Below are 14,948 nucleotides of genomic sequence, written 5' to 3'. Positions count from 1 at the left end.
AGATAGATAGATAGATAGATAGATAGATAGATAGATAGATAGATAGACAGATAGATTTAGTTGATAGAGCAGGGCTAAATCCATCCAACATTTCAAATATGGAATTTAAGTATTAATAATCTATGGGCTTTAACAGATTCTCTGACATACATGGAATCTGTATATGAGATTTCTAGGCTTTGTAGAAGAAAGCTGTCAGGATCCTATCTGTCAGGGTCATTGTCTTCCCATGAAATACAACGAAAAATTAAGCTGCTAGATGCCACTTTTGTGAAGTCATATATGAGTGTTAAATTTAACTTTAAGCTGTGATTTTCTGTCTTATGGTTTGAATTTAAGAATTGGCCTGAAGGTTTGTTTATCGAGGGCCTGATAAGTTTGCTCATTAATTCATATGTCAATAGCTGTCTGGGACCATTCCATAGTGTATACAAATTTTAAATGTGTTATACAAAATAAATATGCACCAATGGAACATTAAAAGTAAGTTTATGTGAGACAAACGCAATATTTTTAATTATTTGTAAGTGAGAATGAGAAGGTGAGAAAAGAAAGAAAAGGAAAATGGCAAACCAGATGTGGTGTCTGCTTGCTGTCTATCACTAGAGAGTTCTAGGACAGTTAGGAGGAGATGTTCCAAAATGGAGGTGTGGGGGGGGATGGGGAGAGAAGAGGAGAATGATGAACAGGAAGATGCGGGGGCGGGGGGAGTAAGGGAGGTGGGGAGAGAGGAAAGGAGGGAGGGAGGAGAAGGAGTAACTAGAGTAAGAATATAAAGAAAGGGTCTGAAGTTAAAGCAGGGTGAAGAAGGTAGAGGAAGGAGCGGAGGAGAGGAGGTGATATCTCAAAGTGAAAGAGGATATTTGGATTCTGGTTCCTTGCGTCTATGAAATTCGTTACACAGATAACTTTTTTAACCACAGTGGTGGTTTCTTGTCTTTATTTCACTGTGTTTAAATTTTCCTCCCATCAAACATTTAGGACAATACTCACTCACAGGGATCCAATTATGCAGTGGTTTGGGGTAGATCCCATCCACTTAGAGGCTGTTTTCTTTACCATAATAGCATATTCCTCAGTTCACAGCTCAGTCTTGGTAAATTTCTAATGATGCCAGGCATTCTGTAAGACAAGATCCTATAGGGAAGAGCAACTCTATATTGATGCTAAATATCAGCGTAACGTAGTAACAAAAGCACAAAAGTAATTTCAGATGAAGTGAATAATCCATTGGGTGCATGAAATGCATCTTGAAATTACTATATGTTTAACATGACCTCAAAATTAGACCATTTAGAATGTAATATTTTACATGTATAATGGTTATAATGAAAGGATGTATATGGTCTGTAATGCAATGGTACACAAATATGGAAAATTCATTTTGAGGGCTGTTGATTGAAAATACCACTATATCTAACATAAATACAAATACTGGAAAAATAATCTAACATGACATTTCTAACATTTAATTAGTATTAAATAATATACTTGGTCAGTAAGTGATGTTAAGCTGTTTAAAGTTTCACCCGCTGCATTTAAGGTTGATTTTCATCAGAATTACTGTAGTAAAATGTTTTCTTTTGTTGTACAGACTCAAATAGCAAACCTCAATTTTAAAATCGGCTCTTATTTGCAAAAAAATGCTTTGACATAGTGCATTTGTTCTGCCTGGGCAGCAGTAAAGGATTGTGGTATCATTTTGAAGAAGGTTGTTTGACAGAGCCTGTTTGTTTATTTGGGGTAATGTGAGCTGTATTCAGAAAATGCCATATTTTGTTTCATGATTGTATACATTCTCCCCCATTGCTCCCAGGCAAGACTTGTAAGCAGAGAAGACACGGATTTAGACCTATTTTCCATGACTAGTGCAAGCGCTTTGTCTGTGAACAAAGAAAAAAAAAGCCAGACACACAGATACTCAGCGGGATCCTCAAGTAAGCTATGGTTTCCTTCAGAATTAATTTAAAAATCACAAATGAGTTGACCAAGACTAATGCCAGCAAGCCTTCTTTACAGATAGGGGGTAGGGTGCCAGCCACCTGTGCTCCCCACAAAGGAGCCTTTCTTCTCTTTTCTCCCCTTACATTTTTCCTTTGATATAGACCAAATTAAATTATTTTAAAATTAACAGCATCAGTACTTCTTTAATTATATTATAGAAATCAAGCTTCTTCACTCCTCCAGGTTCTTAAGCCTGTTGATATCCTTGATCTGCTTTCTAAGGGTTTTTAGAATAACTTTTTAAGTTAAATTTGCATGTTTGACCAGAGAATTTGGGCCTTTACTATTAATACATGTTGTAAAGAAAGTTATTTTTTAAAGAAAAATTCAAATATAGCAGAAATTTGCATGATAAGGTGTCAAGTGAGGATGGTTTATTTAAAGTCTTTTAATTTGTAAAATGCCATTATGTTACAGGTGAATTTGTAGTCATGCCTACCTCATATGTCTATTATGTGTTAAATTTAATATAGTAATAAAACAGCTTGATGCACTAATATATAAATTATACCAACAAAATGTATAGTAGCTAGAAACACTGAAAACAGTAAATATTTCTTTAAAAATAATCAAAAACTTTGAAAAAATATTGACATTTTATGAAAATAATTCCTAGGTTTTTCTGCCTTCATTTAATTATATCCTAGTCAATTTGAAATATACTGCAATATGTTATGATACCCTAATATAAAAAGTGTTTTATCTCATATTATATGTATAATTTCCCAAAACACAGTGAGATGCAATCTACATGTAAGCTCATACGACATCATAATTACTCCCTTTGGAAGCTTGAATACTCTTTGATCTTATACTTATACAAATCAATATTCTATTAAATGTGAAAATTCCATAGTTGGTGGTTTCCAGATAAAACCTGAAAACCATTCTCAGGTTCTCACTTTTCATCCAGGCTCTTGGACTTGGGTAGTTTATAAGAATTTAAATCCTTTTATAAATGTAACTTAACTGTGTCAAATGTTGGTTTACCTTTATAAAATTATTTCAATATATCTAGTTTGCATATTTTCCTGATTTTTAAGATCTTACAATTCTTACATTTTTATTACTTGATTACAGAATCTGGTTAGTTTTTTTATATGATTTAAAAATATTTTAGTTTTATTCACATACATAAAATTACTTATTGCAGATAAATGCCTGGGTTCTTGATAGAATATCTTGCTTACATTGATTTCAATTGTGTCACACATATATATGAATAATGCTGTCTATTTTATACACTGAATATTATTTTAATCACTGTTGGAAAAAATGGACAATCTAGAATGAAACTAAAAAGCAAAATGCTGTTTTCTTCCCCCATACAGAATATAAAATCTTTTCATCAGGACTTTGTAGTTTATTGGCAGGGAGTTTGCTTAGCAAGCACAGACCTTAAGTTTGATCCCCAACACTGACCAAATCAAATAAAAGGGAAAAAATGGAACACTAACAATAAACTGTTATTCATAATATGCCATCAGGAACTTAAATAGCTCAATTAATCAACAACTATATTGTAGCACAAAGCTTTATGTTTCATATGACACTGATCTTCAGATGACAGAGTGTACATGATCATAAATAAAATCCATAAGTTCCATTTTTTTATTTAGCTTCTTTTTTGTGCCTACTTTTGTATTATTTAAAAATTTTTAACAATATCATAAATGTGTTATGAACATACTAGAATACTTCTTATATTCTTTTATCCTAGACTATCTCCTACAGACTTCCATCTCAATCAAATACAATCTGTCAGACACTAAAAGAATATTATACCAACTGCATGAAATTCCTATCAGGTGGCAATAGATGACTGGATTGCAAACACTAACAAATTTTTAATATGCTTAACAGGTTAAATTTTATAATAAGCTACTTTAGAAACAGATTATATTAAATGACAAAATGACTGTATAAGTACTTAGTCATTGTAATTATTCACCTACTCTGACATCAGCAGAATACAATTGTCAAGACTGTGAGCTCTGACATCAAACATTACCTAAGCATTTCTAAAGGGTTGCTGTTAGAATCAAATAGAAAGCATTTTGAATAATATCAGGTCAAAATAAGAGATAATAACTGTTTTGCTGATCATCACCAAGGAATGACACCAGACTCATTATACTGAGATCTCAAGGATGTAAATATGCTAATTATATAATAAATTATTATATAATATAAATTGTAATAAATTTATATAAATTATAATCAATTTATATAAATTATGATAAATTTATATAAATTATAATCAATTTATATAAATTATAATAAATTCATTTTATATATAATTTACATACACAACAAATGTTATATATAACATGAGATATATATATAATTTATATATAATAAGTGTTATATATATAAAACATTGTGTATATACATATATATGTATATCTATATATGTATATCATATATACATGAACTTTACTCTTAGTCTCTTGACCAAAAAATTGTTGGTTTAGCCTTTTAGTCTATAGCTATCCTTTAACCTTCAAAGATTTTACAAACTGCACTTTCATGGCCCTGGGCCAAGCACTTACAGCTTTGAAAGCTCTTTCTCCTTCAGCTTTCCCTCTCCATTTCTGTCTCTCAAAGCTTGTCACCTTGTTAAAAACCAAAGCATTTCTTTGTTACTTTGAAGGCCAAGTCTAGAGAGTGGTTTATGCGTCACAGCTGTGAGACGCTCTTTGAGCCTTTGGACTCCTCCAGACATTTCCCTTCAATGTTACAATAATAGTGTAATGTGTATTCTTTGTGATCAGATGAACTCTGGTCCTAATATCCTAGATCTACTATCAGAGACAAGTCACATGACTGTGGGTAAATTAAATTCTAAGAAGAAGTTTCCTCTGTAAAGTGGGGGCTAGAATGTTTCTCTCACAGGGTATTATGAAGAAATGAGTAATCATATGTAAAACAGGTGATATTATTTAACATATTGAAATGGCTGAAACAATCAGATCCACTGTTTTCTTCTTTTGTTATAGCTTTTTTGTCTTATTGTGTGATTTTAAAATAAACTCACAACAGGATTATCTGCCTTTTGTATGTTCCTTTACTATGCCAGCCATCAGAAGCAATTATGTCTTGGCATAGAGAACTTCCTAATTTTTGTCTCCTTTCATCTTAACTTTTCATTAAAATAAACCCAGATTACCATCACTGTCTAGATTTCTGAACCATCTTAAAGTTTGCAAAGAAAGAATGGAGGTTTTATTGCTATCAAGTACTTGAATGTCAAGAAAGTATCTCATTTAAGTGAAGGTTAGGTAAAATGTTTTATTTTATTAATTATTTTGGCTTACTCTGTTTTGTCTCATTTGATATCTATTTTCTAATATATATCACAATAATAGTTTTACTGTAAATGTACTTCATAGCTTTGAAATATTTTTATTATGTTCACACTTCATGATTAATTTTCTTAGAAAGATAGTATAAATAAGTTTGAAGAATTTAAAAAATTAGATATCACTTCTCCCCTCAAGTGAGAAAGTAGCCACTTGCATCCTCCAAGTGATAACTTATTTTATAAAGAGTAGAACATAAAAGTTTCAAGTCATTTACTAAATATTTCACTGTCTCTACATACTCATTGTGGAGACTTCTGATAGTCACTGAGCTTTCTGGGTTGCCTTCATTTGTTCAATTAGCAAAGACCCGGAGATACACGATAGATCCTAGATCCGTAATAACAGGGAAGAGTGAACTGCAAGTCATGTCCTCATTTGGATTCAAAGAAACTTCTAGTGAGTTGTTAACCTTTTCCCTCAGGCTTTTGTTTTTCTTGACATGAAAGTAAGAATTGTTCAGAGATTATTCAATGGATGTAGTTGTTTTGAGACTGGAAGGCCTCTTATAAGCAGTGAGTTTCCCTTGTCCTGAGAAAGACAATTGGGGAATGAATGAAGTAGAAAAAGTCCTTTTAAACAGAGGCTAATAGTAACACCCAATATGTGTTTGTAAGCCCACTGAACAATCTTTCTGGGCCAGAGGTTCCATATTCTGAAGAAATAAAAGAACAAACATTAAGTACCAGAGTGTTTATCACAGATGTGTTCAAATACCAAAGCAATGTAGTATAAGTTGAGATTGGAAAGAAACTTAGTTTTCAATTAGTCTTAAGGTGTAAAACATGAGGTAACCCAATCACAAAAGAACACACAGGGTATTCACTCACTGATTATTGGATTTTATCCCAGAAGCTTGAAATACCCAAGATTCACAGACCACATAAAGTTAATGAAGAATGAAAACCAAGTAGGAGTGCTTTGGTCTTTCCGAGAAGGAGTAACACAATTCTCAAGGGAGCAAATATGGAGACAAAGTATAGGACAGAAACTGAAGGAGTGGCTGTCTGCAGACCATTCCACCTGGGTACCCATTCTATATGCAGTCACCAAAGACAGACACTGAAGTGGATATCAGGAAGTGAATGCTGACAGGAGCCTGACATAGCTGTCTCCTTAGAGGTCTGCAAAAGTCTGACATACTCAGAGGCAGATGTTCACAGCTAACCATTGAACTGATCATGGGGTTCCCAATGGAGGAGTTAGAGTGAAGATTGAAGGAGTTGAAAGGGTTTGTGACCCCATGAAGAGAGCAACAATTCCAACCAACCAGAGCCCCCAGGATTTAAACCACCATCCTGGGAGCACTTAGGCAGGGACCCATGGCTCCAGCTATATATGCAAGGGAGGATGGTTCTGTCGGGTATAAATGGGAGAGGAGATCCTTGGTCCCATGAAAGCAGGACATCGTGTGAGGGGGAATTCGAGGATGGGGAGGTAGAAGTGGGGGGGGGGGTGGGTGGGGGCCCGTTTTCATAGAAGCAGGAGGAGGGGGGATGGGATAGGGGGTCCCTGGATGGGGGAGGGGGGGAAATGGGTAAGGGGAGAACATCTGAAATGTAAATAATATATCCAATAAAAATTTTAAAAACAAAAACAAAAGGTGTAAAACATGACTTTCTTCCTAATAACAAATAGCTAAGGAAGACTTCAAAAAATTGCTTAGAGTTTTAATAGTTTAATATAAGTAGAAAAGGTATTTTGACTCTGTTCTGATTCAAATATATTGACAGTATTTTTTTCAGTTCTTACCCGAAAATGGTAAATTGTGTGTGTAATCAAAAGCACGAAGTGCACAGTTGTTGACCTTCATGCCCAATAACTAATGTAGACTGAGAGTCTTTAGTAGAATCTAAATTATAAGTAAATTCTAAAAACAATCACTACTTTTATTTCAAGTGGAAGGAGCACATTTAATAATACAATTTAAAGTTTTTCAAATCAAAAGTCATTGACATGTTGCATATTGATGCATGTCTACATATATAAGTACATACATATGAGTATCTAACTTGGACTAAGCTATACTTGTGATCATATGCTGAATGAATATAATTCTTAAGTATTATGATGTATATAGTTGGGTTGTTATACAAGCCACACATTCCCACAGCAGCTTGGATATCTACAATGTATAAAACACTCCTACAGGCCACTAATAAATACAAAGTTGTATTTCGTATGATGTGTACACAGAAGACACACTGAGAATATAGATTTACCACTATACTTATAATCATATATTTTTATTACTTTGTCCTTCAGTGAATATTTTCTGTTGCTAAACAAAAAAAAAGAACTATATACAACTCTTCAAACTATATGTGTGATTTAGAGTGATAACAAAAGATTTTCACGTACCAGAATGCATTTATAATGGAACCAACATGAAAATGAGCTCTTTAAGAGCTTGGCCTCTATAGTTGGGAAAATTTTCTCCCAGACTCACTAAACAGATTCTATTGGCCATAGTCATGTCGTATTAATTTTATAAGTTAATGGTTCTTGGTCTCTACTTCTAGAGCACATGCTTCACATTGGGGAATTTAGTGAAGTATTCTCAGTTCCAAGGAAAGCTCCTGCTATACAGTAGGTCCTTAACATATATTGACTGTGTGAATGTATGAATGAGTGAGTGAATGCATGGGCAGATGGAATTTCCTGAATACATAACAGCCAAGACATTTTCATAACAGCATCTGACATGTTCTTTTCCTTCACTGGAGGTAAGGTATGCTGATGTAGGAAGCTAAAAGCCTTGATAGAAATCCAACAGTCAATTCTCTAGTATCTAAAAGTATCTACCATACCCCAAGTTCTCACATTTATAAACATTCATGAGGACAATCTGTTGATATATGGAGGATTCCATTTCAGGTAAGTTTTTCAAATAAGCCAGTCATGAGGCACAAACTTCTGTACTTCCTATTTATATGAAGTCAAGCCATCATGTGTTCATTCAAAAGCGAATGTGGGTTACACTTTGTTGATTTAGTGTATCACACAAAGAGGAGTACAGTGCAAGACCGCCCTGTCTACACATCACAGAGTTATTGACCTATATAAATATTTGCTGGGGATTTGGGCTCATGACTTGGTCCTAAAACTCAGGGAAGCTTATTAGAGTGCACACTGTATTAGCACTCCAGTAGAAGATTCCAAATCTCCATCTTCTTGCAACACTTTTCTAAAACTATTTTCATAAGCAAGCTAAGAATGGATTTCATTATAAAAGAGAAATTCTTAAAGACATACCTTTATTGCAAATCATATTGTGGAACTTCATTTATTGGTAATTGGTAATAACTTGGTAGTGAACATAAATTTATAACTTCATGTGCTAAATTATTGCTTTCTGACTAGAATAGCACGTGTGTGTGTGTGTGTATGTGTGTGTGTGTAGATACTGAGAGTATATACAAAGAACATTTGTGTACAAAGTAAATTGGATCCAGTCTTCTACTAACAGCTTAGACTATTTTATTCACAGTACTTTAGGAATGAAATTGAGAAAAAAATTATGTCACTAAACAAATGTTTATTAATCATCAAGTATAAATAGCGACAATTATGTATTATAAATATAATTCTACATTAAATTAAATTTCTAAATTGTAATATTTTAAAAACATTAATCTCTATCTCTATATCTCATAATTATGTCTACCACAGCAAATATTATGATTTTGAAATAGAGAAGAGACCTCCATTTTGTTTTGTCTTCAAAATTGTGAAAATCTCAATGGAATTTCAAAAATATCACTATTTCTTGCATGAAATACCTTTGTTTTTTTTTCTTCTGGAAACATTTATAATAAACCCCATTCAATTCAAATGTGCTAATATCTCAAGGTAGTAATTTTTGCAGTTTGAGAATCAGTGCATCCAGCTTCCAGCCAGCTCTCTCGACTGTGAGGATGCTTGATTAAATGAGGTGGTATGTTTTTCAAAGAAACTCCATCAAACATAGTACTTGTTTGCTCTGAGCAGAACTCCTTAATATGTTATTTTTATAAGTTAGGATCTGAGTAGAACTAGTAACTACCACTAGGTATTCTGAATCCACTACTGGTATGAGGGCCTCATTAGGTGAACCTTGACACCTTAATATGGCTGTCATTATGAAATAGCACCTGTTTGAGGTCAACAAAGAAACCATTTAGAATACAAAAAAGTATATAGCAGGTCATACTTGATTATATCTCACCAGTCAAATGATAGAATCCCTATCAGAATATCTTGATGTTAAAGATGAGAAAAGCACAATCGTGTGATATGTGATATTACCACATTAATTAGATAAAAGTATGATTTTATATTTTATAATATCAAAGATAGATGATGATAGATAATAGATAGATGACAGTTCTACATACATAAACATATAGATTCCTACATACATGCATGCATGCATGCATACATACATACATACATACATACTTAGGATAAGAGAGATGGTAGCACTCAGAAATGTTGAGAACATCACCTCCTAATTCTTGCTACATGACTATTTATACCTATACACTGGTTTATAAAGTTTTCAAATACAATCGTTTCTTTGATGGGGTTTTCTGCCCATTTTGGCATCATATTTTACAAGCATTTTGCCTATTCCTAACATATTTCACCTTTAAAAATCAAAGCTTCAATAACTCCAATTAGCACTTGATTATCTGGACATTTATGTTCCTTTCTATAGGTCCCTCACATTCCAAAACTTGTATTTATAGACTTTATTTTTCACTAAATATTAAAAACTTCTTAGACTTAATTATCTGTTAGTGTTTTATGCCCAAGCATATTCTAGCTATATTTAATTATATCCAGCTTGCATATTTTCATGTCAGCTTATTTTTAAAATAAAAATTTTCTATTCAGTTGTTCACTAAATGACTAGAATTTTACTTATAGCTGCGTATTTAAAGAGTAAACACAAAAACTTAAGTGAATAATTAAAAAAACTCATGTAGTTATATAATTCTAGACTACTTTCTACAAACACTATCTTAAGGAATATGATATGAAGAAATCTCTTATTTTCTGTGTACTTTTACAAGGTTCTCAGGGCACACTATTTGTAATGTTATCAAAGTATATGTTTATATTTCTATGACTCTAATTACAAACATATCCTAGTATTCTTTGAACAACATTAAATGATTCAGTAACAGAAATCTTCCAAGCCTTATACTAGTAGACAGGAAGTTGGTTCAGTACATATAAAAGATATACAAATCTAAAAGTATCTTTTAATGAAATGATTATGAATTTTACATTTTTTGTTGAGGGTATAAGGTCAGTACAAAATAAATAGAGATAGATGATAGATGGGTGGATAGATAGATAGATAGATAGATAGATTCATAGACAGACAGACAGACAGACAGACAAATTTTACTGTGTTCACACACTGATAATGTTTCTTCATTTTTGGTTTTATATTCCTGATTTCTAGATAAGGTATAAGCCCTAGCCAATGCTTATATGAACAGATATCTACCTCACATTTTTTCCTTTTCCAATGATTTTGTCTATATTGCTATTGTATTAAAGCCATGCTTTATTAGTGAATATAAAGCAAAATTTCTTCTTTACAATAAACTCTAGTCAGGTGGGCAGTAGTGACACACCTTTATTCTCAGTACTCAGGAAGCAGAGTTTTGAGCTGGAAACCAGCATGTTCTACAGATCAAGTTCCAGGACAACCAGAACTAACTGAGAAACACTGTCTTTAAAAAAATAGAAAGAAAGAAAGAAAGAAAGAAAGAAAGAAAGAAAGAAAGAAAGAAAGGAAGGAAGGAAGGAAGGAAGGAAGGAAGGAAGGAAGGAAGGAAGGAAAAACAAAAGGAAAGAAAGAAAGATGAAGGAAGGAAGGAAGGAAGGAAGGAAGAAAGAAAGAAAGAAAGAAAGAGAGGAAGAAAGAAAGAAAGAAACTCCAGTCATACCAAACTAAATTTAAATTCTGTTACTGTAGTTATGTTTTGAATAACTTACTATACTCCCTGTGTCTTTCAATTTGCAACTGAAAGTGGTGGCCTATATTTTACAGAGATATCATAGTGAGAGCCTCAATGAATAGCTTGAGACACAGTAGATTCCTACCCTCTGTTCTTTCTTCAGTATGGTGTTTTCAGTAGCAGCATGAGGGAATTTATCTTGATAAAGGGCTTAAGAGCAAATGGGTGATGAAGCATATGGAAAACATGAAGTTGTCTTTAAGCATGTTGATTAATAAAATGTGATTTTAAGTTTAAAAGCATATATATATATATATATGCTTTTAATAAATGGCAAATCGCAACTAACTATGTTGTGCCTATAAAAAAATCCACTATTGCAATTAATAGATGTTCACAACTTGTGGTGTATAACTCCATTACAGAACATGGTCAACTCATTTTCATACTGTCCATTAAAGCAATTTTAATTATAATCCCTCCTAGAAATTTTATTTTCCACAGATTTAAACTTAAGCTTAGATATTACAAATATTTGTGACCACTGCCAGCCAGATGGTTCAGTGGCTAAACACATCTGCCACCAAGACCAAGTACCTGAATTCAAACCTCAAAACTACAAGGTAAAAGGGGAGAATCACCTCCTACAAGCTGTCCTCAGACTTCCACATGAGGGCTGTAACATTTGCATGCTCACACTATCCACAGACAAATGAAGAAATAAGTGTAGTCATGAGTTTAAAAAAAGTTTTGCCTCAGTTAAACTTTTATTCTATACAATAAAATCAGAGATTTTTAATTCTCATTTTTATTTTATAGTAATATAAATATCAGGAAAAAATGCTACACTGATATCACAAAGAACCACTACTATTATAGTTTGTTATCTCACGATGTAAAGTCTTAAACTTTAAGGCTCTTTCTTATTACATTTGTGTGTGTGTGTGTGTGTGTGTATTCATTCATGGATGTGTAAAGTCATGTACCCTCACACATGTAGTATATTCTGATTTTGTAGAAGTCAGAAGATCACTGTGAGAACTAATTTTCTCCTTCAACCAGGAGAGAATTGAACTCAGGTCATTAGGCTTGCAACTAAATACTTTTACTTCCAAGGCTTGCTCTTATCCTTGTTTGAGGTTTGGAGGTTGGGCTCCTCTGTGTTTTTGTTGTTGTTGTTGTTGTGGTGGTGGTGGTGGTGGTGGTGGTGGTGGTGGTGGTGGTGGTGGATTTTTCCTTCCTTTCTCCTTTTTTGGGGTCTTTGTTTTAATTTTTTCTTTTCTAAAAAGATATTGGGAAGGGACTTTAGAATATATAGACTTGTTAACTCTTCATATTTTATCTCTGAAGTTCATATTTTATCTCTGAAGTACTTGACAATTAACAAACGAGCACTGATATAACTTTTAGAATATTGTAGCGACTTAAACTCGATAATTAAAATGAGTAGTTACAAAACCAAGATGGTGCTGATACAGTTAGTGGGCTCCTCTAATATAAATCACATTTAGAGTTCTCTTAATAAGAAAGGATGCACAGAAGAAATTACTATCGTTTCACTGTCTTGGAACCAATTGGTACTATCCAAGGTCTGAGATAGCTTTTGGAAACAGTGAGCAATGACTTTACAGCCAGTTAAATATAAGTTATTAGTAACCCCAGGATAACATTTGCAGATCTAAAACAGTAGCTAGTTTAAATATAGAGAGACCCAGTCCAAGGAAGGACAAACTTCATTTGCCCTTATGTGGGAAAATAGCTGAGCATGTCAGCTATATTTATTCATTTTGAATAAAAAAAGTAACATTTTTTGAGGACAATATCCGTTCATGCTCTATTGACAGTAGATTAAAGCATAGTGTTTCTAGCTATGACGTTTTAGTTCTTACTACTTTCTCATGACAATTTCCCTTCTGAAATAAATCGTTTTACTCTATTTTTTCCCTTTATATCATTAATGTTGTTGCTTCCAAGCCAACTTCTTACACCAGTTAATGTGGTACAAAAATAAATGGGCATGGTCAAATGTGAAATGCGTTTGTCCAATGAATGAAACCGGAGAGCAATAATATAATAAATCCTCAGGCTAGTCATGTTTATTGTTGCCAAATGTCTCTCTCCTAAGAACTAATAAGCATGAACGAGGATAATGAAAGTTTCCATGAAAAACTTTTGGGAAACCTATCCACAAGTCTTCACTATCTGAGGATGTGGAAATAAGGGTTTGTGTCATACAAGTTCCATCTGAGGACAGTAGAGAGGAAATTTGGCGAATATAGTTGCATGGGAAACCACCACAGTATAGAAGTTCCTGATACAATTTAGTTCACAGAAGTAAACTGACAAGAAATTTTCCTTGAACAACAGGAAAAGGACACGATGAGTGAGTGGGTGAACGAAAGCAGCCTTTACAATTGAAGCTTATGAAGATAGCAAGTGAACTTGAAAATACAATCAAGGTTTTAAAGGTTCACATTTTGAAGGATATAACAGGCATTTCAGGGATTACTCAAAATCCATGATTTTGCTTTAAATTTACTTTGGCAAAATTAAGGTGCAGCAAGGAAGAGAGAATATAATTAAAAATTTAAATACAGTGTTTCATCTGAGCTAGAGACATCAAATGAGTACATATGTTAAGCTAAGATAAAAATACACATTTAATCATTTACCCTATCTATGACGCTGTTCCTTAGTTACAGATACTTATGGATTCATAGATGTTGAAATATGGAAACAGAATAGTTCTCAAATAATGTTTTAAAAAGTAATTGGAGAGTTTGATAAATAGATTTCACCCAAATCAACATGACAAATATACTTACGTTGTCTGACTTTTTAAAAATTCTATGTAAGAATAAAAGTGTCTAGGAGAAAGTGAATGTTAGACGTACTGGTTATTAAATTTCACTCTGCTTAATGAGACGAACTTTTGATTACATGCTAATGTGTTTAAAAGTCCAATAATTATCTAATATGAAGTTGAGAAATCATAAAACCACAACAATCAGGGTAATAAAAAAACAATTACCAATAGAGAGAATGGTTCTGGGTAACCTGGAGCTACATAGGAGGGGAACAGTCTATTCTAAAACAAATCTCACACAGTGTTCAGATTTTATTACCCAAATCAAAACACTGAAGTTAAAATCCTCCTGGAGGAAAAAGATCAATATGAACAATAATAAGGAAAGAATGTACCAGAGCAGAACAAGACTTTAGTGCCCCTTGCTTGCTGTGTATTCTAGCCAGCTTTTGTGTGTCTGTCATAAAAGCAGACACAAGGAATGATAAAGGATAATTCAACAAGCATATGCTAAAAGTTGGAAAACAGTGCATATTGTCTTCCAGAAAGATTCTACATCAAGTATACACGGTAGTTATTACAGAAAGTCTGAACATGCAAGATATCCTATATGATAAATATCTAAATGTATCTGTGTGGTACATTTTAATTTTTGTGTTTTTATTTAAACATACATATACTTTGTTGATGCTAAATATTTGCATTATATGTGTTGACATTTTAAATTTTCAACCACCTAAAAATAAAATGAGAAAGCAAACATAGGTACCTTATGTATCTTAACACTGATAACAAACTCCAGGGATGGTTTTGTGACTA

At 33.1% G+C, this 14,948-nt stretch overlaps 1 protein-coding gene across 2 annotated transcripts in view; it reads left to right on the top strand.

Annotated features, from left to right (window-relative positions):
- Positions 1 to 2,020, top strand: part of Lrriq1 (leucine rich repeats and IQ motif containing 1) — a 184,683-nt gene extending 182,663 nt beyond the window's left edge. The window contains exon 27 of one of the 2 annotated variants that reach the window (XM_028783108.1): positions 1,817 to 2,020. In XM_028783108.1, coding sequence (XP_028638941.1) covers positions 1,817 to 1,969 — 153 coding nt within the window. In that variant the 3' untranslated portion in view covers positions 1,970 to 2,020. The remainder of the gene's footprint in view (positions 1 to 1,816) is intronic. The other variant, XM_028783107.1, reaches the window with a different exon arrangement.
- The last annotated feature ends 12,928 nt before the right edge of the window (positions 2,021 to 14,948 follow it).

Source organism: Grammomys surdaster, unplaced genomic scaffold (genome assembly GCF_004785775.1).
Source record: "Grammomys surdaster isolate TR1022 unplaced genomic scaffold, NIH_TR_1.0 958, whole genome shotgun sequence".
In the NCBI taxonomy this organism is placed as follows: Eukaryota; Metazoa; Chordata; class Mammalia; order Rodentia; family Muridae; genus Grammomys; species Grammomys surdaster.
Note: the sequence above shows the minus strand (reverse complement) of the source record. Positions and strands in the feature narration are given on the sequence as shown.